At 38.0% G+C, this 20,791-nt stretch overlaps 3 protein-coding genes across 3 annotated transcripts in view; 1 reads left to right on the forward strand and 2 right to left on the reverse strand.

Moving 5' to 3' along the window:
• Positions 1–47: 47 nt before the first annotated feature.
• LOC137139689 (PRELI domain containing protein 3B-like) lies at positions 48–6,101 on the reverse strand. The gene is made up of 6 exons (XM_067527304.1): positions 5,946–6,101; positions 4,022–4,190; positions 3,798–3,887; positions 2,680–2,750; positions 2,376–2,478; positions 48–2,263 (listed from the first exon to the last, which is right to left on the reverse strand). Exons 1-6 carry the CDS (start codon positions 5,975–5,977, stop codon positions 2,147–2,149), a joined length of 582 nt encoding a protein of 193 aa, XP_067383405.1. The 5' UTR covers positions 5,978–6,101; the 3' UTR covers positions 48–2,146.
• A 731-nt stretch (positions 6,102–6,832) lies between these two features.
• Positions 6,833–9,812, forward strand: atp5f1e (ATP synthase F1 subunit epsilon). Its single transcript, XM_067527305.1, has 3 exons — positions 6,833–6,973; positions 7,339–7,472; positions 9,620–9,812. Exons 1-2 carry the CDS (start codon positions 6,942–6,944, stop codon positions 7,469–7,471), a joined length of 165 nt encoding a protein of 54 aa, XP_067383406.1. The 5' UTR covers positions 6,833–6,941; the 3' UTR covers position 7,472; positions 9,620–9,812.
• The window catches only part of si:dkey-11f4.7 (piezo-type mechanosensitive ion channel component 2), a 32,942-nt gene continuing 21,818 nt past the window's right edge, over positions 9,668–20,791 (reverse strand). Inside the window, exons 41-56 of the mRNA XM_067527306.1 lie at positions 20,006–20,320; positions 19,613–19,871; positions 18,959–19,147; positions 18,623–18,830; positions 18,387–18,519; positions 18,091–18,238; positions 17,760–17,974; positions 16,630–16,788; positions 16,254–16,401; positions 15,887–16,075; positions 15,094–15,186; positions 12,297–12,466; positions 11,994–12,110; positions 11,641–11,720; positions 11,038–11,260; positions 9,668–10,826 (exon numbers count right to left, since the gene is read on the reverse strand). Of these exons, the coding sequence (XP_067383407.1) occupies positions 10,571–10,826; positions 11,038–11,260; positions 11,641–11,720; positions 11,994–12,110; positions 12,297–12,466; positions 15,094–15,186; positions 15,887–16,075; positions 16,254–16,401; positions 16,630–16,788; positions 17,760–17,974; positions 18,091–18,238; positions 18,387–18,519; positions 18,623–18,830; positions 18,959–19,147; positions 19,613–19,871; positions 20,006–20,320 (2,902 nt within the window). The 3' untranslated portion in view covers positions 9,668–10,570. The remainder of the gene's footprint in view (positions 10,827–11,037; positions 11,261–11,640; positions 11,721–11,993; positions 12,111–12,296; positions 12,467–15,093; positions 15,187–15,886; positions 16,076–16,253; positions 16,402–16,629; positions 16,789–17,759; positions 17,975–18,090; positions 18,239–18,386; positions 18,520–18,622; positions 18,831–18,958; positions 19,148–19,612; positions 19,872–20,005; positions 20,321–20,791) is intronic.

The following is a 20,791-nucleotide window of genomic DNA, read 5'->3' on the forward strand; positions in this document are numbered from 1 at the left end:
AACAGCAGAGGTTCATAAATTTGACAATTCACTTCATCACCACCATATTCATGAAACAATGACATCTCTTTATTTTGAAACATCTCGGTTAGCACTCTTCATGTTAAGTTACATGTTCACATTCTTGGAATGTAACACCACCAAAATATAAATATTAGCCTATTTACAGCCACCGATCTTAAAATGTTCCCCATAAAAAAAAAAAACCCACATCACTTTCTCACATTCATGAAACAACACGATGTGTAGACACTAATTGGCTGATCTGTTTGTGAGGCAGCAGACCACCCAGTACAATCTTGAGCTGGACGGTGCAAGATTTTAATGAGCCAATTATGAACAAGTTAAACTACAAACAGGAGTGAAAACACTAGAACTGTAACACTGAAAATTGGCTGTAGTAGTAGCAGCACAAACCCCTTTAATGTAAACGATACATTTGTAGAACTGTATTTCACAGAGAAAAAAGGTGGTAGTGGACTTGGATGTAATTATGTCAACTACATCTCATTATGGTTGAGTTGGAAGAAAATTTTACAAACTTCAAGAAATCTTTTCCCTGAGAGTTTTTTTATGTGATGGAAGTATGGAAATTTATAAAAACTGGTGTCACCAAGTTATCTTGGTGAAAAAAACAATTCTAATACAACACGTAACATCTATTTAAATGGATACAAATATACCATAAACATAAACTTATGATTTTCAAGTCATGAAGTGGGCTTGTTCATGCTAATCTGTTTAAGGGTATTAAATTATTTCTGTAGGAACCTTTCATGTTGGCACACAGAGTGATCCTGAACGTAACCTTGTACGGCTCCTCCTGCAAAACTTCTGAGTGTCAACATGTTGCTCAGTTATACTCATTTCTGCAGCCTCCCACTAAGTATGAGTCCAAAATATTCAAGTATAAACAGTCCTTATACCAAAACATGCGGCTATACAGCAAATTAGTGTAGGTTGGGGAAAAAAACTGACAAAGACATCAGAGATTAAGAAATAAATATTTTGTTTTTACCAAAAAAAGCCAAGTATGATAAGAAACTAACATCTGGATAATGATCCACCATCTTAAACTAAAACAAATTCTTCACTTTCATTAAATGGTTTGAGATGTTCAGTAAATAGCAATCCTCCACTGATTTTCATCTTAGTACAAAATAGTATCTTTTCCACTCTATGCTCCTGACCTGAGGACTGTAGTGGACCCCTGGATAACAAAACATACACACCGAAATCTAGCTGACTTTCATCTGCTGGCACAAGACAAAGTAGTGCTGCTTGTCCCAAACCTGGACAGTAACCATCTGTTTTCCAGCACCACACAAGTACAGCCACAGATCAGCTTTCCTGTCTAGCTACTCAACCTGTGCTTAGATGTGTCAGATGAGCTCAGCTTCCTGTAAGCTGCACCTTTACTAATAAACTGTTCAGAAAAGAAGACATGGCACTGTGACAGAAACACTAAAGCCCTGACAAATAAATAAAATTTAAGATATAAAGGTACTCAGCATCTTATCTAACAGGACAGAGAAAATAAAAAAATAAATAAAACAAAACTAGAGCTTCAATATCAAAATGCAGACTAATGAAAAAATCTTTCAGTTACAGTTTGTAACAGCCTGTTTTTGATTTTGAGATATTTTTGTCAGTTCTGTTATATGAAGTTTGGCCCATGTAGAAGCGCTACTGAATAGTGACTTCATTTTTACAGTTTGGATTTGGAAACAAACAACAACAAAAAAAAAAAACAGAAGGGAGACATGTAATATTTAGGATGAAAAGAAGAAAAAATAAAAGAGGGAACTGATGTCATGTGGAGGCACAGTGTGAATTGAAAGAAAGGCTTTAACATCACAAGACTAAGTCCTACGAGCTTCAAGTTAATTGAACAATTAAACCTGTTTTTGTTTTTTATAAACTGTCATCAGCTCAAGGTTGCTCGTCACTGCCTGCAGCCACTAATATTGGTGGCGCAGGCTGCAGGGGAGGGACATCCTTGTGACATACAAACAAAGTAAAACATATGTAGGGCCAGAAGCTGGGGCTGTGGTTATTAGGCTGTTCTGGCAGATGTGAGGTTCCCTTTGAGGGGAAGGTGTCTCAGAGGTCCATCGGTTCATGACTGAGGAGGAAGCAGCAGGGATTATTTGTCTGCAACAGCTGCTGCCATGGGTGTCCGCATTGTACCACGAGCCGTTGCAGCTAGCTCCTCGATTTCTGTGTTTAATCTTCTGATGACCCACTCCATCGCCTCCCGACCCTGAGACAAGCAACAGTGTTACAACATCACGTGTAGTGACACGCTTACTGTTATAAAAAGAAATACTGCGTCACATTGTCATGCAGTAAAAGGGAGAATTTATGTATTTCACCTTGCTGGCATTGACAGAGATAGTCTTGGCCATGAGACCTTCGAGGTAGCTGCTCAGACTCACGCCTTTGACACTAATCAGGGCCTCCTGTGTCAGCACAGTTCTGAACACAGTCACACAGATACAGGTTACAAACTCTTAAACAATAAACAGAAGGTGTAATATGTTAATAGTTTAATTTACATTCTAAGGCCATGAAAGTTTAGCAACTTTAATTCCAAGTAGATACAGGCAGGACAAAACTGGAAATAATAATACTGAGACTGATATTTGAAGTTTATAAAAGAAAAATCGAGTAATTTACTTTTCAGGATCTTGCGGATGTGGCTTATATGTCAACTTCTCATCCACAGATACCAGGTTAGTGAAGGAGATCTGGACAGATAAATAAAGTTGGAATTAAATCTTTTTACGTCACAAAGTGTTCACATTGTCTAAAAGTGTTTGACTGAATCAAAGTTTTAGCTCAGGTGGTAAGTCATCCATGGACAACAGGGCCAGTGGTTCGATTATTGGTCCCTCCAGGCTACGTGTTCATGTTTCCTTGGTTAAGACACTGAGCTCTAAGTTGTTCATGGCAGCTGCCATTGGTGTGTGAAAGGCTGAATAAAAAGCAACATTGTGGAGCACTATGGATAAAAGAGCTATATAAGCAGCCATTTACCATCAAAGAGCAACTTAACAGTCATGGTAAACCCCTAAAGCACTGAAACTCTCGATCATGAAGACCTCTTTCATGTTAAGCAGGAAAAACATAGGGGTATCTTATCTGATAACAAAGCAACCTCTCCAAGATACAAAACATAAGATTGTCAACCCCTCCCATATCCCCCAACTGGCCTGCACTCGCTATAGCGATTTTTACAACAGCACACTTACTGTATGTCACTGCATTGTGACTTTGTTTTGAAAAGAAACCCTCCCCCATAACCCAAGCACCTCTACAAGCGGGCCAGGGCACGTTATCCTGAACCATGCCTGAGGACGGGACAGAGCAACCATGCTAGTCAAATTAATCCGACTTTTGGGGTCAAACGTGCGTGGACACTCTACGAATTGCCTAGACTGTGTTAAGCCTTAATCTATAGAGGCAATAATAACATTACGCACATGATCGGGAAGCACGAAGTTTCCCAACTGGAAAACAAATAAAAGCTGGTATTGCTATTTGACACTTTTATCCCAAGAGCTTTACACTGTTGCTTCTCATTCTCACACACACACAATGTGCTCATCTGTCCCACCGGGAGCAACTTGGGGTTCAGCGTCTTGCCCAAGAACACAGAGATGTAGCCGGGACAGGGGATCACACCACTGTCCCTTGGCTCCGTGGAAGACTGCCTTACCCATTGAGCTACAGCCATGAGCAACTACATCTCTCACATTAAAGTGGTCTTATTAACATACGTCAGTAATACTCACATTTGTAGACTTCAGCTCAAATGTCTTCTCTTTGGGGTCCACTATTGAATGTTCCTGAACGTAGGTGCATGTTCTTGTTGCTCCAATGATCTGCACGGTTATATTTAAAAAAAAAAAAAACAAAAGACACAACTCAGGCTCTGTACAAATAAAAACTATTTACCATAATGAATTAAACACAAGCATGCCTACAGCTCAAGTGTTTCTTTCATCATCAAACTTACAGACTTGGCCATGGCCGGGAGTCCCCATTCTGTGCTGAGCAGTCTGGTGCTGTGTAATCGTCCTTCTGTGTCCACATTTCTGTTTAGGACATCAACACCAAACACACTGGGGTTCATGGGGTTCGGGTACTTCTGCATCGCTGCCTTGGTCACCGTCTCCCATGGGTGGCTGTTAAAATTTATAATGAATAAAAATAAGTTATTAAAAAATATTTACTCTAACTGTGTTCACATACCTGTAATTTACATGTTTAAAATCAGCTTTCTTCAAAAGGCTGTCATGAAAACAAGAAACCTGGTTAGTGTAATCATGATTTTCCAAGGTAGATTTCTGCTGGAGATCACATATTTCCTGGTCATTTACAACAAGGTTTTTACACAAGTGTGATGAGTGTAAACAGGGAAAGTAGCAGAGTGACAATACTGGACGCCTCTTTGTACTTAAAATAAAACCGCTTAAAGTCTAACTAAAACTATAAGGGGCCATAGAAGTCTAAATGCTGCTTTGTGAGTTTTCTTTTGGCATCTGCTGCATACACAGATTTTTTTGTATCTACTTACTGATTCTAGCAGGGCGCTACAAACAAAAATTAGTCAATGTTAGCCAACCGTGAAATACTTCTTACATCCTAATAAATGTTGCACATTCATAGTTTCAGTAAATATGGTAAAATCATTGTCCATTTGTTTTTGAATTTAGTTTTAGAGATCACTAACAAAACGCTTTTCCATCATGTGACTATCATGTTGTTTGCAGTGGAAATCAGACAAATTACTGAGTCAGTCATCTAATCAATTTTCACCAAAGAGGTTAAAAGACTAGTATGACAATGCATTTAAATATGGTCCTTAAGCAAAAAAGTTAATAAATAAAATAAGTAGTCTAACATATGTACACTTTATTGTGTTAAATTATGTGGTTACATAAAAGTAAATGTACAATTTGCACAAAACCAAGAGTAGAACTGAACATTGGTCTAACGTTTTGCACTAATTTCCTTCGTTTTATTTCATTCGTTTTAGTGCAGAGTTTTATAGGAATGGTCAGAATTGTCCAAATTTACACAAATGTAAATTCCAAAGATGTATCAGTTTAGATTAAATTATGATAGCAATGCAAAAAAAAAAAAAAAAAAAAAAAAAAAAAAAAAAAAAAAAACCGCACAGCCCAGACACGAGCTTTGAGAGAGGACACATCCCCCCTTCGCACTGCGCGGACCATTATCAGGGAGGGATGCAGAAACATCCAAAAATGGAAAAGAACATTCTCACCATTGATGCACTTGCAATAATACTATGCGAAGCAAACAACATGTAGCAGTTGGATAATTTTATATTTAATTGCAGACCATCTTTTATGACAGGCAACCGTTATGTAATAGTGATGATGACAAATGCCACATATATTGGGGATTTTTTATTCCAGGGATTAAGACCAAACACACAATAAGCACATAAATACCTTCACCTTTACGAACACGTGGCGAATACTTTATAGCGTTAATCTTTAACAAAAAAATAAAAAATACTTAGAGCCGTGCGTAGCATCCCATAGCAAAGTTAACGTTAGCTTTGGCGCAAGCAGCATATGGCTATCCCAAAAATAACGTAGCTAGCTGCTGCTTCAACAGCGTACAACCCAATAGTTTTTCTTTTTTATATGAACTGTTTAAACACAATGTCGAATATAGGTTACGTTTCACTTTTAAATGTGGTAATCAACATACACAACACACTGCGGAGTAGTGCTAGCGTAAGTTGTGCTAAGTTACCTAACTTATATTTAACCTTAACCTTAGCTGCTAACATTAACAGCTGCGCCCGGTCAGTGTCAGAAAGACCCAAAAAAATGTTTTACAGGAATAAAGCTGCTACTTAATAAACTACTTCTACAAGACATCGTCGCGGGCACAAAAGTACTCACTTGAAAATGTGTTCTGACGCCCAGATCTTCATTTACACAGGCTTTTTAGTCAGGTCTCGGGAGCCAGCGACTACCGACCGTGCGCCCGTGGTAAGGAAGAAGTAAAGCTAGTGAAGGAGAATCCTTTAACGTAGCCCGAGCACCGATGTCCCTGCTGGCAGAAACCTTAAACTGCACCCTGATTCCAGAACAATCTCACCCAGAAAGATCCATCTTTTATTTATTTATTTTATACATAACACACAAAATGGTTAGTGTTGAACTAAATACATGTAATGTGTACTTGTGTGTACTTTTTGACGTACGTAATAATTTTTCTAAGCAAATTTGTTAAAACAAGTAGTTTTCAAAAAGGTTTTCTCCTTGTATCTGTAAACGTGTTAACATTAGATCTAAACGATATATATGTAGAAAACGTATTTAATAGTCACCTGTGAAACAAAATAAATCAATACTTTGTTCTCTTATGGAAATGTTTTTTTTCCCAAACCAGTTAAGAATTTGACATTGTACTTCTACTTGCACTTGCACTATCTGCCACCTCTGTCAGGCATTGATCTCATATTAAAACCATCGTTGAAATGTGGAAGCCTGTCATATTTTTCTGTTGAGTATTTGAAGATAAGTCTTAGTGTTTGTAACTAACAGCCTTAGTAACTTTGAACATATCTGAATACAGAATTGTTCAGTAAAAACACGTATGCTAATATATTTACAAATACTCACTCATTACACGCATTTAGGATGACACTGTTAGGTTTCTAAGTATGTCACAAGATATTTGCCCTTATTTCTATTTCTCGTTATTTCAATAAGTGTCCTTACAACGAAAGAAATACCAATTTCTTTGTTTTTCGGAGGCGGGAGGACTGACCATCAGAGTTGTCAATCATAAATTTACACGGTTTCTATTGGGTGGTGGAAAACACCTTTGCGTGTCAAACTACGTCATCACGCACCCATCCGATCTGTCCTTGAAGCCACAACACAGGCAAGATGGTTGCGTACTGGAGACAGGCAGGCCTCAGGTATTAAACTAGAGAAATATTTCTCTTTTCAGAATTATTCTTACTCACGGCATTGTAAATTGTATATTATACATAGTCTAGTATTTTGTAGTAAAATCAAAAACTTGTATGTATTCCTACTAGAGGTTTCGCTATTGTATTAGCTTAAGTTTGCCTTTCCATCCATGCGTCAACGTTGCGCATGCTAACAGCTAACGGTAGCAGTAACCCTCCTGTGTGACCTTCTATTACTGCACCAGGCATACCCTCTATTGATTTAGCGCTTCTGTTGTTGTTCTGTTGTTAGTTATTGTATTTTCTATAGTCGTCGTTGTCAGCGTTGATTGTCATTTAGCTTGCGACTAATAGATGTGTCCTCTCTGTAGCTACATCCGCTTCTCTGCTATCTGCGCTAACGCGGTACGATCCGCACTGAAGCCGCAGTTCAAAAGCGAGGCACTGAGGGCCGCAGAAGCAAATGTCAAAGTCATCAAACCCAAAAGCACCATTGTGGCGTAAGGTAATCGGTCATTACATATTATATGTTACCTGCACTTACAAGAAAACTACAATTATTTTATGTGCATATTGTAGTTCATGATGGCCTGTGTATTTCAAGGAAAATACATTGACTGGGAAACAGATTTTCAGTCATATACAAATGTTCACGGCGCTAAGAAAGAAATAATATAGTGTTCAATGTTCTGTTATAATAAGGCACTGCATCCTAATATGAGTATTGAACTTTAAGTTATTTACAACACAAAAACATTAAATATATAGTCTCTTTCATCCATCCATATGTGGGGTAGCTGTAGCTCAGTTGGTAAGGCAGTCATCCACGGTCAGAGTTCATATGGTCAGTCGTTTGATCCCGGCTACGTGTTGAAGTGTCCTTGGGCTAGACACTAAACCCCTAGTTGCTCCCGGTGGGTCAGGTGTGCACCATGCATTGCAGCCCCGGCCATCTGTGTGTGTGTGTGTGTGTGTGTGTGTGTGTGTGTGAGAGAGAGAGAGAATGTGATTTAACATTGTAAAGTGCTATATAAGTGGACATTTACCATTTATCTGTAACTGTTTATGCTGTTTAGGGTTTACCTGGCACCTATTCCAGCTGTCATTAGATGAGAGATTAGGGATACCCTGGGCAGGTCATCAGTTTATCTCAAGGCCAACACACAGAGAGAGATACACCAACAGAAAACCAGTCACACACCCACTCACACCTATGGGCAATTTAGACTCACAAATAAAACATGCATGTCTTTGGACAGTGGGATGAAACTGAACTCAGAGGACACCTACACAAACACAGGGAGTAGATGCAATCTCAACACAGAAATGCTGCAGCTGGTAGGCACATTTGACATGGGGACCTGTTAGCTGTGAGGTGGCAGGGCTAATCACTACCCCATTGTGTCGCCCTGCTCTCTTTCAGGTTTGTTTATTGTTATTGCTGATGTATTACCATTTAAACATTTTAATTTGTTGAGGTGGAGGTAAAATTACACCTCACTTCACTCACTAAATTACACAATATAGTGTTATAGGAATCCATTTATGGCAAGTCTCCTAGAGGCATACATAATGTTTAGTATTTATTTATTTTTATTTTTTCAATGAAATGTACCTCACAAATGGAAACTATTCAAAACACACACAGCCTTTAGTTACATAGTCTACTGTGTATTTAAATAAAATATTACTGTATTTGATAAAATTGATAAAAACAGGGTCCTGTTCGTCATTTTTAGATACCTTTTTAAGATATTTGTCAGCCTTGAAATATAATAGTTTAAATTTTTTATTTTCTGATCTCTTCCTTGCTTTGTGTTAGAAGTATGCCATTTTCAAGTAACATTATTTGTATTGTTTTGTTAATTTGTTTATGTATCTGTTTCTTCAGTGCTCTGTCAAACAAGCCTGTTTATTTATTTATGTATGTTTTAGATTTACATCACATTTACATTTAGTCATTGGCATTGAAACTTTTATCCAAAGGTACATGGCAAGTAAAAAATATGTCAGCATTAAAGAAAAGTGCTATGAGAAGAAATGTTTCCGTTGCATTAGGGACAAGTACAAGATAGGACAGAAGTTTTTGTTTGTAATTTTTAAGATGTGAAGTTGTCAGAGTTCTGCTTTCAACAGTTTTTTGAATATTTAGAATGAGGCTGCTGAGCATACAGAGTTTGGTAAATAACTTCACCATCATGTGAGCACTGTGTGGTGAAGGGACCACCAGAAGCTGTTTTGTGGCAGCGTTGGTAAACCTCGATGATGGGAGTTTTCAGAGAAAATAGAGCAAACATTATCAAATACAAGTAACCGATGTAGTGTGTGTATAGATAAGACATACAGTATAGCAATAAGCAAATTTTCAGTGCTTGTCACTAGTGAGGCTTTTAAATGAAATCCAAACATCATTCTCTATCAAGGGATGTGATGTTTTACAGTACTGCACCACTCACATTGTCTTCAAATTTACTGCTATTTTTTTCACCCCATGCAAGTAAAGTTAGGGATTTTCTTGCAAGTTTTAGTCAGTTTGTGTGTTGATGCTTTACTTTCCGAGAAAATTAACCCAAATCCAGAAGTCACACATTTGAAAGGTTCATGACTATATTTTTAATAATGTCCCTGCCTTTCTGCTTCTTTTTTCTCCAGGATGTGAGAGCATGGTGTATATAGTTATTCCTGGAGTTGTGACATCCAGTAACTGCCCTGTCCCTCTTGGAGAAAAAGAGAGAGAGGAAAAATGATCGATGTCATCAAGTTAACCTGTTGGATACTGGGAACCTGAAGGAAATGACAAAATTTCCCCTTTCATTTGTAATTAAAATTATATGATAAAAATGAATGTTGGAAAGAAGTGGTGTTCTTTTCTATATACAGTATTCTCAGGACTGCAGACAGAGACAGATTTGTCTGTCAGCAAATTTTATTTTGATATAAATAAGTCTTTATATTAGTCTTCATAGTCACATACAGAAACATGGTATTTACAGAGGTATGTGTGTTGATCCATGAGTGTGTCAGTTTGTTGAGATTTCATTGTTCCTTTAATCTAGATCAGGAATATGATGTTAAGGGCTTCACATCAGTAAAAACCTGAATCCAAAATCAATAAAAATGCATGCATTGCCCAGAGAGCACAAAATTGAATAAATTACAGCAAATAACTGGGAGACACTTCAGTCATTTAACCACAGACCAGATGAAATGACATACAGGTTTAATAACTTCTAAATTAATCTAATAAGTCACTGACATTCTTAATAATTGGCCTGCATGTAGGCACTTGTCAGTGAACCATTCAAACCATTACATTTCATATTAATTGGAAAAATCAGTTTATAATCAAATCTGAGAGAATTTTTTGTTAGTATAAATGTATTTGTTAAAATTTTGTAAATGCACTTCTATATGTCAAAACTATTATTTAGACCAATAATAGTGAAGGGATTCAGAATCTCACACTTCATTAGGGTTCATGATTACTAATGAATCTTTTTGTAATCACAACCCTGCTGTTCATGTTCAAATTAAAGTTTAATTTGCTCTGTATCCAGTTTAACAGGGATTTAATGTGGACACATTAGTTTTTGTAATTTCACCCTAGCTGTCTTTTTTTTCTCTGGTCATCTTGATCATGGTCTCTGGTGACCGGTAGAGGAAAATGAGTTTCTCAAACAGTGTTTCCTCCAGTTCCATTTCTCCCGTCTCCCGAACTACAAATATGTCTGTGCAGAGCTTCAGGACTCGATCCACGCATGGCAGCTCCTCAAACATGATGGACCTGGAGATCCCGTTGAAGAACTCTCTGACAAACTTTCCAATCACCAGCACCACAGACATGTACAAGCCTACGATGCTGTGGTTAAGAGAGTGGAAAGGCCCAAGTAAGTCAGTGAGCAGGCAACGCATTCTTTTTGCAGTCAGGCATTAACTTTTATTTCCTAGCACTTGCTTTTAGTTTGAAATGTGAAAATAGATACAACAGAAAAACAGCAGTTTTTACTGAATCAAATCAAAACAATATCTTCACAGAGTTGATGAAAGTTAAAAGGTTTCTTGTTACCTACCCATGTCCAGCCAGGAAGCCCAAACTGGAGGGGCTGACTTTATCACTGAACACCATGAGCTCTATGCTGTGACACTTGTGCTCAGAGGAGGTGAGAATCGGGGAGCACTCTTCCACGACCCACCACTGGTCGGCCTCTTTCTCCGATGTGTTGACCTGTTCAAGTTTTATTGACATTGGCCTGAAGAAAGCCAGCGCCTGGAGGTCTGGGCGATCTGAGTAGTCTACAGAAAGAGAGAGCTGTCACACTCTTGTTTATATTTAGATTTATATTAGGACCCGAATGAGGAGAGGGGTAGACGAGGTGTTAAGGTAAATTAGGGTTTTATAAACAGAAAGCAACAAATGGAAAATCCCTGTAAGTGGAGTACAGGAACAACAAAACAGGAACCGGGATTGTGACAATAGCAGGGTTAAATCAATTGTTTACTGTAGTAATTAGCTACTTCTTTTTGAAGTTCAGACCTCACTGAACACAAATATGAAGGGCATGAGGAGTTGACTAACAAATGCATCACTGCATTCCTTTGTATTTCATAAGTGTGATGCAATTATAATTTATGAAAGAACATCTGTAGTAAACGTACAATAAACTATGACTAACCGACTTTCATCCTGGTTGCCATTTTGGACTCTGGTCCTTTGGCACCCCTGATGAACTTTGGCAGCAGAGAATTAATGATCCTGCAAAAAAAAAATAAAAAAAATAAAATAACATTTAAAATTATTTCAAATTAAGATGAGAGAAAATACAAGCAAAAATAAGCATACTATAAATAATATAATATCTCAGGTAAGAAGCAGTTCACCACATACAGTAGTATTTGTTTCAGGTATGAGTTATTCGTAATTGTTTGATTACATGAAGCTGTTCTTTGCATCTCCAGCAAAAGGAAAATGTATTTTAATACCAGTGAAATACACACTAGTTAAAACCATGCCTTAAACAAGACTTACAATGGTTTCCCAGTGTTGCCTTTCAACATGTTGACAATTCCTTCCATCAAGGTCTTGTCCTCAAACTTCACAGTGTGTTCTCCCACTGTTTCTGCATTTAGTGATATGGAGGCATTCCTGAGGAATGGGGGGAGCTTTAGATAAACTTATTTATATATGCTTGTGCAGGGTCAGGAAAATATTTTAAGCCAGTATACATAGCATCACCATAAAAACTCACAATGACTTAACCATATACCAGACCATCGGTCCTGTTCTAGGCATGTGAACTGCATCATGAAAAAATCAAACACACACACTGACCTGAGCAATTTCCAACGTAAGGTCATATATATATGTGAGGAGTTGCTGAGCTCCTGTATCATTGCCTTTCGACTGGCAGGGCTGATGCTCCACAGCAGACTTGCATCACTTTTAATCTTAGCAACAACAATGTCCTCTGCAAAGTAGTTCATTATAAACTGCATTGCAGACTGCAAGACAGATACAGAAGAGGATTATATTTCCAGTTATTTCAAGTGTAATGTACATGTACACACTGTACGTGATGTACAGTATGTAACATGACAACCAAATACAAAAATGAGAATGTACATATGAGCACGAGTGTAAACACATCTGCTTATTCACACATCTAAGTGTCCTTATGAGCCATCATTTGTTGTTATGCTTTCCATAAGTTACTCTCTCTTTTGTATTTATTTTATTAACTTAATACAAAAACAAACTCTTGTCCCATTTTTAATCTGAAGAAGTATCATAATGTATGAACTCATAGTATTATTGATCAAGAAAAGACACATTAGATTACAGTCACCTAATGATTACAGCCTGAACAATACAGGCTTTAGACATATTCATGTGTAAATGAATGCAAACAGAACTAACGTTTCTATTCATCACCTTTTTGTCATTTATTAACCTCTATACAGCAAATGCAGATATTACTGTCTTCTCCTGGTTTTGACTGTCCCCATAAGGGGTCACAACAGCAATGTCGGATGCCCTTCTTGACACAGCCCTCTGCATTTATCCAGACTTGGGATTTGCACAAGAAGACATTGGATTGTGCCCCCTTGTGGTTACATTAAATGCAGCTATTACTGTATTTCTGCATAAAGGTCTTGCTGTCATAAAAATAAGTCATAAAAATAAAACTGAAATAAAACATTAAATATTTACTTTTCTGTTATTGTGAAAGAATGAAATGAGTCAAGCATTTATTTTAACATCAATAAAAATTGATATACATTAGCGTCATTAGAAGATAAAAGAAGGTGCTTGCCCTCATGACCACAGCATCAGGCTGATATTAAAGCCACTGTATGTAACTTTTAAAGATCTTTTTAGTTGAAAAATGCCTTAAAACTGCAGACGCCTCCTGTGACACAGATTCACATATGCATATTACAACCCCAATTCCAAAAAAGTTGGGATGAAGTGTAAATGCAAATAAAAACAGAATGATTTGCAAATCTCATTAACCCATATTTTATTCACAATAGAACATAAACAACCTATCAGATGTTGAAAATTTGAAATTTTACCATTTCTTAAAAAATATAAGCTCATTTACTGGCAGCAACACATCTCAAAAAAGTTGGACAGGGAGATGTTTACCATTGTGTAGCATTCCCTCTTCTTTTAATTACTGTCAGTGAAGAGACCAGTTGCCTGAGTTTTGGGAGAGGAATGTTGTCCCATTCTTGTCTGATGCAACATTCTAGCTGCTCAACAGTCCTGGGCCTTTGTTGCAAGGTTTTCATTTTATGAAGCACCAAATGCTTTCTATTGGTAAAAGGTCTAGTCTGCAGAAGGGCCAGTTCAGCAAAGAACTTTTCTCCTGTGAAGCCATGCTGTCGTGATGGATGCAGTATGTGGTTTAGCATTGTCTTGGTGAAATATTTAAGGCCTTCCCTGAAAGAGACATTGTGTGGATGGGAGCATATGTTGCTCTATACACTTTTCAACATTGATGGTGCCTTTCCAGATGTGTAAGCTGCCCATGCCATAGGTGTTAATGCACCACCATACCACCAGAGATGGAGGCTTTTGATCTGTAAGCTGATAACAAGCTGCATGGTCCCTCTCCTCTTTAGTCCACAGGACACAGTGTCCGTGGATTCCAAAAGCAATTTAAAATTTTGATTCATCTGACCACAGAACAGTTTTCTATTTTGCCTCAGACCATTTTAAATGAGCTTTGGGCCAAAGAACACGGCTGCGTTTATGGAGTGTTTATGGTGTTCACATATGGCTTCTTCTTTGCATGATGCAGCTATAACTTACATTTGTAGATTCCACGGCGAACTGTGTTTACAGAGAGTGATTTCTGGAAGTGTTCCTGAGCCCATGCAGTGAAGTCCAGTTGAGAATCATGCCTGTTTTTAATGCAGTGCTGCCTGAGAGGCCGAAGATCATGTGCATACTGTACAGTTTTAAGCTTTGGCCTTGTCCCTTGCACAAAGAGATTCTTCCGGATTCTCTGAATCTTTTGATGATATTATATACTGTACATAGTTGGATTTTAGTTGGAACTTTTTTTTTAATTGTTCCACAATTTTTAGACACAGTTTGTCACAGATTGGTGACCCTCTGCCCATTTTTACATTTGAGAAGCTCTGCTTTTCTAAAAATGCTCCTTATATACCCAGTCATGTTACTGACCTTTTGCCAATTAACGTAATTAGTAGTCAAATGCTCCTCTATCTGTTTTTGATTTGCAGCAATAACTTTTCCAGCCTTCTGTTGCACCTCTTGCAAATGTTTTGAGAGGTGTTGCATGCCATCAAATTCAAAATGAGCTAATATTTCCCATGAAATGGTAAACTATCTCAGTTACAACATCGAATATGTTATTTATGTTACATTGTGAATATAATATGGGTTGATGAGATTTAAAAATTCTTTTTTATTTAGTTTTACACATCCTCCCAACGCTTTTGGAAATGGTTGTACATAAACATGTATACATAAACAGATACATGTTCTATACCTGTATAGTTATATTGTTATATTTTAGGTACTGTCTACAACTTAGGGTTGGATGGTTTGTATTTGGTCTTAGTTTGGTGTTTAATGGAAAGGAACTGCATCTTACTGGGTGAGTAGCATAGACTTTGGTGAGTCGATTGAATGCAGCTTCAGTGTACCTAACCAAGTTCTGCTCCTGGGCGCTCATGGTGAACAGAGGCTATGGAAACACAAACAACACAGTAATTGTGTTAGTCAATCTGCCACTTTGGTCAAAGCCACAGACTGCTTACAAAATAATGTAGACTGTATAAAAATGTATACTGTAAATCGGTATGTGAAGTCTGTAACTAGGCATCCATCTATCCATGTATCGAGTTTAGGGTTGTGGTAGATGGAGCCTATCCCAGCTGTCATTGGGAGAAAGACAGAGTACATCCTCACACCCTGGACAGGTCACCAGTCTATCTCAGGGCCAACACAGTGAGATATACATAGACAGACAACCATTCATGCTCACATTCACACCTACAGGCATATAGAGTCACCAATTAACTCAACATGAATGTCTTTGGACTTTCGGAGGAAATCAGAGTATTCGGAGGAAACCCACGCAAGCAAAGTGAGAAAGTGCAATCTCCATACAGAAAGGCACAGATGGCATGCAGATTTGATCTGGGGAGGTGCTGAGGAACTAACCACTCCACCACTGTGCTACCACCTGTGACTATATAAAACAGATTATCATGAAAGTTTCACATTCATGGTCCTCAAATGGTCATTCAAAAGACTTTCTGACCTCCTGGATTTTTCTTTAGTGTCACCATAAGGTCAAAATGTGAGTTAGTCCAGTACTCTGGTTTATGACCAAGTACACTTTAAAACCAATGACACTCCCATTAATTTGTATGCATGCTAACCTCATATCCTGCGATGCTAAGCTGGATGGAGACATCCACTGGACGATTGGTCACTCCTGCTGCTGACTGGACCAGAGACATAAACAGAAGAGGGAACCAGATGATGCTGATGAGAGCAAAGATGATGAATCCTCCCATCCCATATTTCACCACCTTCTTCTTCTTCTGCCCTGGAGGGTGGGGATATTTCTGAAAGAAAATCAGAGTAATGCCTTCAAAAGGTAAACATGGATGGGAATTTCCTGTATGAAAACTGAGTATAGTCCTATACAAACAACAATGCTGATACTAACATTCAAGTAATTTGTATGCACCCTTAATATTATTACAATCAACTGCAGCGAGCAGTACACACAATCTCACTTACTTTCTCAGACTCCCTCCAGCACTTGAGAATAAATATATTTGCATAGATGTCTTCAACACAAATCCAACTGGACAGAGACAAAGTGGTGTCAGTCCAAACCCAATCCATCACTGCCCTCAGCTCCGTAAGAAAGGGAACCAGTCGAAATCTAGAAGAGGAGAGGAGACAAGAATAAAAAAAGAAATTATAACATTTATATAGCTTTTTTGTAAATTGCACTATAAAACTATTTGGAAAATGAAATAATCATTAAAAGAAAATAATTACCTTCAATGACCTATAGTGTCTACACCAAAAATAGTTTCTTATACAATGAAGCTACAATGACTTTGTATTTTTAATGGAAATAATAGTATTTATGAAAGCATTTTCATACCCCTGGAAGAGGAAAAGGTTCAGGTAATTGAAGTGCTTGGTGAGGAAGTTGCCCAGGATGCGGTTTGGGTAGCCACATTTGATCTGGTAGGCAGACAGACCGAAGTAGATACACTTCACAAAGTACCAGAGCTGAGCAACAGGGTTTCTGTTGAACCTCCTGTGGAGCAAAAAAAGACTCAATTAGGCTAAGTTGGAAATCAGTGGAAATCTCACTCAACAGTGAGCAGTCAATTGACATTCCAGACACTTATTAACCGTTGTCACGTTGCGTCATCACTAACAGCTGTTTGAACCGTGCAACAGTAATTTTGTCATTTCTAAAACACTTAGCATTGCATTGTGGGATACTTTTAGTCCACTAGCTAGTGGATAAATCTACACACTCAACATTTGGACACTACTACAAAATAATGAACACACTATATAGTGCACTATATAATAAGTAGAGGATTATTTTGTACACGGGATTAGAGAAGAAATCAGTTTAAGTATCTTGTCAGTTTCCCCAGGAGAAATCTTCTTTTCCTTTCAGCTATTCCCTTTCAGGGGTCATCGTCTGCCTCCACCTAATTCTATCCTTTGCAACCTCCTCTCTCTCACCAATTAACTTTATGTCCTCTCGTCTGAACATGTCCAAACCCCACCTCAATCTGGCCTCTCTGACTTTATCTCCAAAACATCCAACATGAGCTCTTCCTCAGATGTACTCATACATGATCCTGTCCATCCTCGTCACTCCCAAAGTGAACCTCAACATCTTAAGCTCTGCTACCTCCAGCTCTGTCTCCTGTCTTTTCTTCAGTGCTACTGCCTCTAAACTGTACAACATCAGTGGTGTTACCACCATCTTGAACACCTTTCCTTTCATTCTCGCTGATACTCTTTTATCACACAACACACCTGACACTCTTCTCCACCTTGTTAAACAAACTAATCAGAAACTGCCACCTCTACTAGAGACTTCCATATCTCCACAGGCATGTCATCAGGACCAACTGCTTTTCCATTCATTATCCCCTCCAATGCACTCATCACTTCACTATTACTTATCTTTGCTACTTCCTGCATAGTGTAAGTATCTTGTCAGTTTCACCAGGAAAAAACAAAATTTTTATTGTATGCTCTGACCTCTCAGTGACTCCAGGGAGGATGAAGAACATCCAGAAGTGTATGCCAAACACCAGCACCACCTGGAAAACACACTTTCCTAGCAGGGATTTCTTAAGGTATAGCGCCCGGTCCACTATCATTGTACCAAACTGCATTAGAAGCATGACCAGGAAGGCCTCTGGAACCTGGTCCTCCGACAGGGATTCTGTGATGTCAGCTGCTGCAGAGTATTTCTAGAAATTTCAGAGACAAATATTAGTCTCTTATGATATTAGACTGTTTCAGATATGACAAACATTTTAAGAAAGACTGTATATTTTGTTTAATGGGAAAAACAGCAGTATCTTACCCCAAAAGCCCAGTATCCATATATGGTGACAATGAAGTTAACTACATCGATGAGAAACATGAGTGCGTAAACGTCGCACACAGGGCTATAGTCCGGGTGGATAATGTCATAAAAAAACTGCCTTATAGGTAAATAAATGTGAAGAGAACTGTAGAAAAAAACATAAGATTTACTGTAATTATTGGAGTCCAACATAACATTTTTCTCATTTACACATTCACAAACTAAACACAAAGCACAGATACAGCATTGTGCAGCTCCTTTTAGATGTCATCACACCAAAAAACATAACGCACACTTCTATGATGGCTGCTTTGGCCCGCAGCATCATCTCTCTGATGTGCTGCCTGATCCTCTGCTTCCTGGTTAGTGGAAGCTTGTCCCGCTGCCGTCTTTTCTTCTTGCTGTGATGCTTCTTGGGCTTCACCTCTCCAATAAAAAAATTAAATGTGAAATCGAGAAATCTTAGTCAAGCAGGAAACAGTTTCTTATACAGTCAGTTAAAATTATCTTGTTTTTTTTTAATATTCACCATCAGATCCTGCAGAGTTTTCTCTTTTTCGTCTGCAGAATATGGAGGAGGTGGAGGTGTGAAGAGGGAGGAACTTCAGTCGGCGTGCAGCATTTTCCTTGACGCCCATCTTGTCTCCACCTGTCATTTTATTCTTGTCCACTTTCTTCTTTAGTTTCTTGAAGAAATCTGGCATCTCAACCTCTTTGTTGTCCCACAGCCCGTGGCACTGTACAGCCAGACAAACACAGATTTAACAGGAACAGTTTGTTGCACCGTGGGCTCTTATAAGATGTACAGTGTTCGATGGTATAGTTGAATTAGCAACAAATATCAATGGTAATTTTTCATAGGTACCTTAAGAATGGACCGATGGAAGAACAGAGCAAGCAGCTGAATGAGGTCAAAAACGACATAACCATCTTTCTTTTCTATGCCAATAATGTTGGGCAGGGCGAAGGGCCGTTCCGCATTAATGCCTTTGTAGGCAGAGGTTGCCCAGGGAAAGAAACCAAACTGGAAAAAGTACTTCACTACAACTGTGAGCTGATAGAAGCAGAGGGGCAGAGTTAAAGGAGTTTTGAGTTGGGAAATAGTTCAAGCTCCAGCATTTGTTTACATCTCTACAAACAAATCAATAGACCTCAGGTCATGTTTTCGCCAAAAACTCATTAATGTTCTGTTTGTATATTTCTGGATATTTGATGTACAGGTATGTAACAAGTAAAAATGAATGAAATTGTTTACCTGTGCCTTGTAGCTCTAGTTTCATTAAAGACAATAGGTACCTTTACCCTAATATTCCACTAATTGTCATAATAAAAGCGCATCATGTAATCACCTTAGCCACAACAAACTGAAGTCATTCGGATTAGAGATTCCACATTAACTGGACACTTGATTTTTTTTGAGAGACACAAAGTCATTCTGCTTTTGTTTTGTTCGTCAAATGAACATTACAGCAACAAAAGGAAGGAAATGTTAAACATATTACATAATGTCGTAACCAACCTCAGTGTAGATTATAGCAGTCATCCAGAAGCGCTTTGTTGGCCGTGGAACAGACAGCATGGCCCAGAGGAAGATCAGAATTGGCAGGATGAGGGAGAGGAGTGAAGCTGACACGATGTGGTTCAGAATGATGACAAAGTAGCACAGTATTTCTGACTTGGACACCATGGTGTTGTAGAGGGCAAACAGAAGCTTCATTGGCCTCGGCAGTGTTGTGAAAAACTTATCAGATTCTGAGATCTCATCATTTTCAAACATGCTGCAGGAAGGATGGAGATAAGAGAAGAAAATGCAGAGAAAGAAAAAAATCAAAAACAGATAAGCCGCTGTCACGCAAAACAAAAAAGCTGTTTTAACGTCATCTGAATTAATAGGTTTCTTGTGTCAACTAACTTGTTTAGCAGCAGTTCACTGGCAGTGAGGTTCCTTGTTTCCTGACTCAGAGGCCTGGGAGATTCTGGGAGGTCAAGACTTTTCTCTCCATCAATCTCCTTAAAACCTAGTGAGGTGCATTCTGGATATTCAGCACATTCATCTTCAACTGTCTGAAGTTGGTTCTGTTCTACATCCTCTCTCTTGACCTCATGATCCTCTTCTTCTTGTTTCTCAACTTCTTCTTCCTCTGTCTTTTCATGATCATTCTCAATTTTCCTCTCACCCTCCATGTCCTCCTCTTGCTCTTCCTGTTGAGGGGCGCCATCTTCATGGCTTTAGAAAAAAGATTAGTGTCAGAGATATTTTGTCTTCAAACAATATGAAATAATATAAAATCAACAGAATAAAAATTATTTACAATAAATTGTATTTGTAAGTATTTACCTTAATAAATACAATAAAACTAAAGTGCAAAAATAATTAAAACATGCTGGAAAATAAATGTAAATTATTGTTTACTTTTTATGTTTGAAAAAAATATTTGGCAAAAGCTGTAGGCAAACTGTGACATTCAGACATCAACTATTTCAATCTAAGTACCAAAATACTAGACTAAAAATACTACTTCAAGTTAATATCCTAGATTCAAGATCATCCTAGCTGAATGATAGTACAGAAGAATTATCAGCAATGTTTACTTGAAGAAAAAGAAAAAGAAAAAAAAAAACGTTGCCTCTTTTAGTGTTATCCCATAATATTTAATACTCATAATATAAAATCTAAATACTAAGTTGCCTAATATAC

This window comes from Channa argus, chromosome 13 (genome assembly GCF_033026475.1).
Source record: "Channa argus isolate prfri chromosome 13, Channa argus male v1.0, whole genome shotgun sequence".
Lineage (NCBI taxonomy): Eukaryota > Metazoa > Chordata > Actinopteri > Anabantiformes > Channidae > Channa > Channa argus.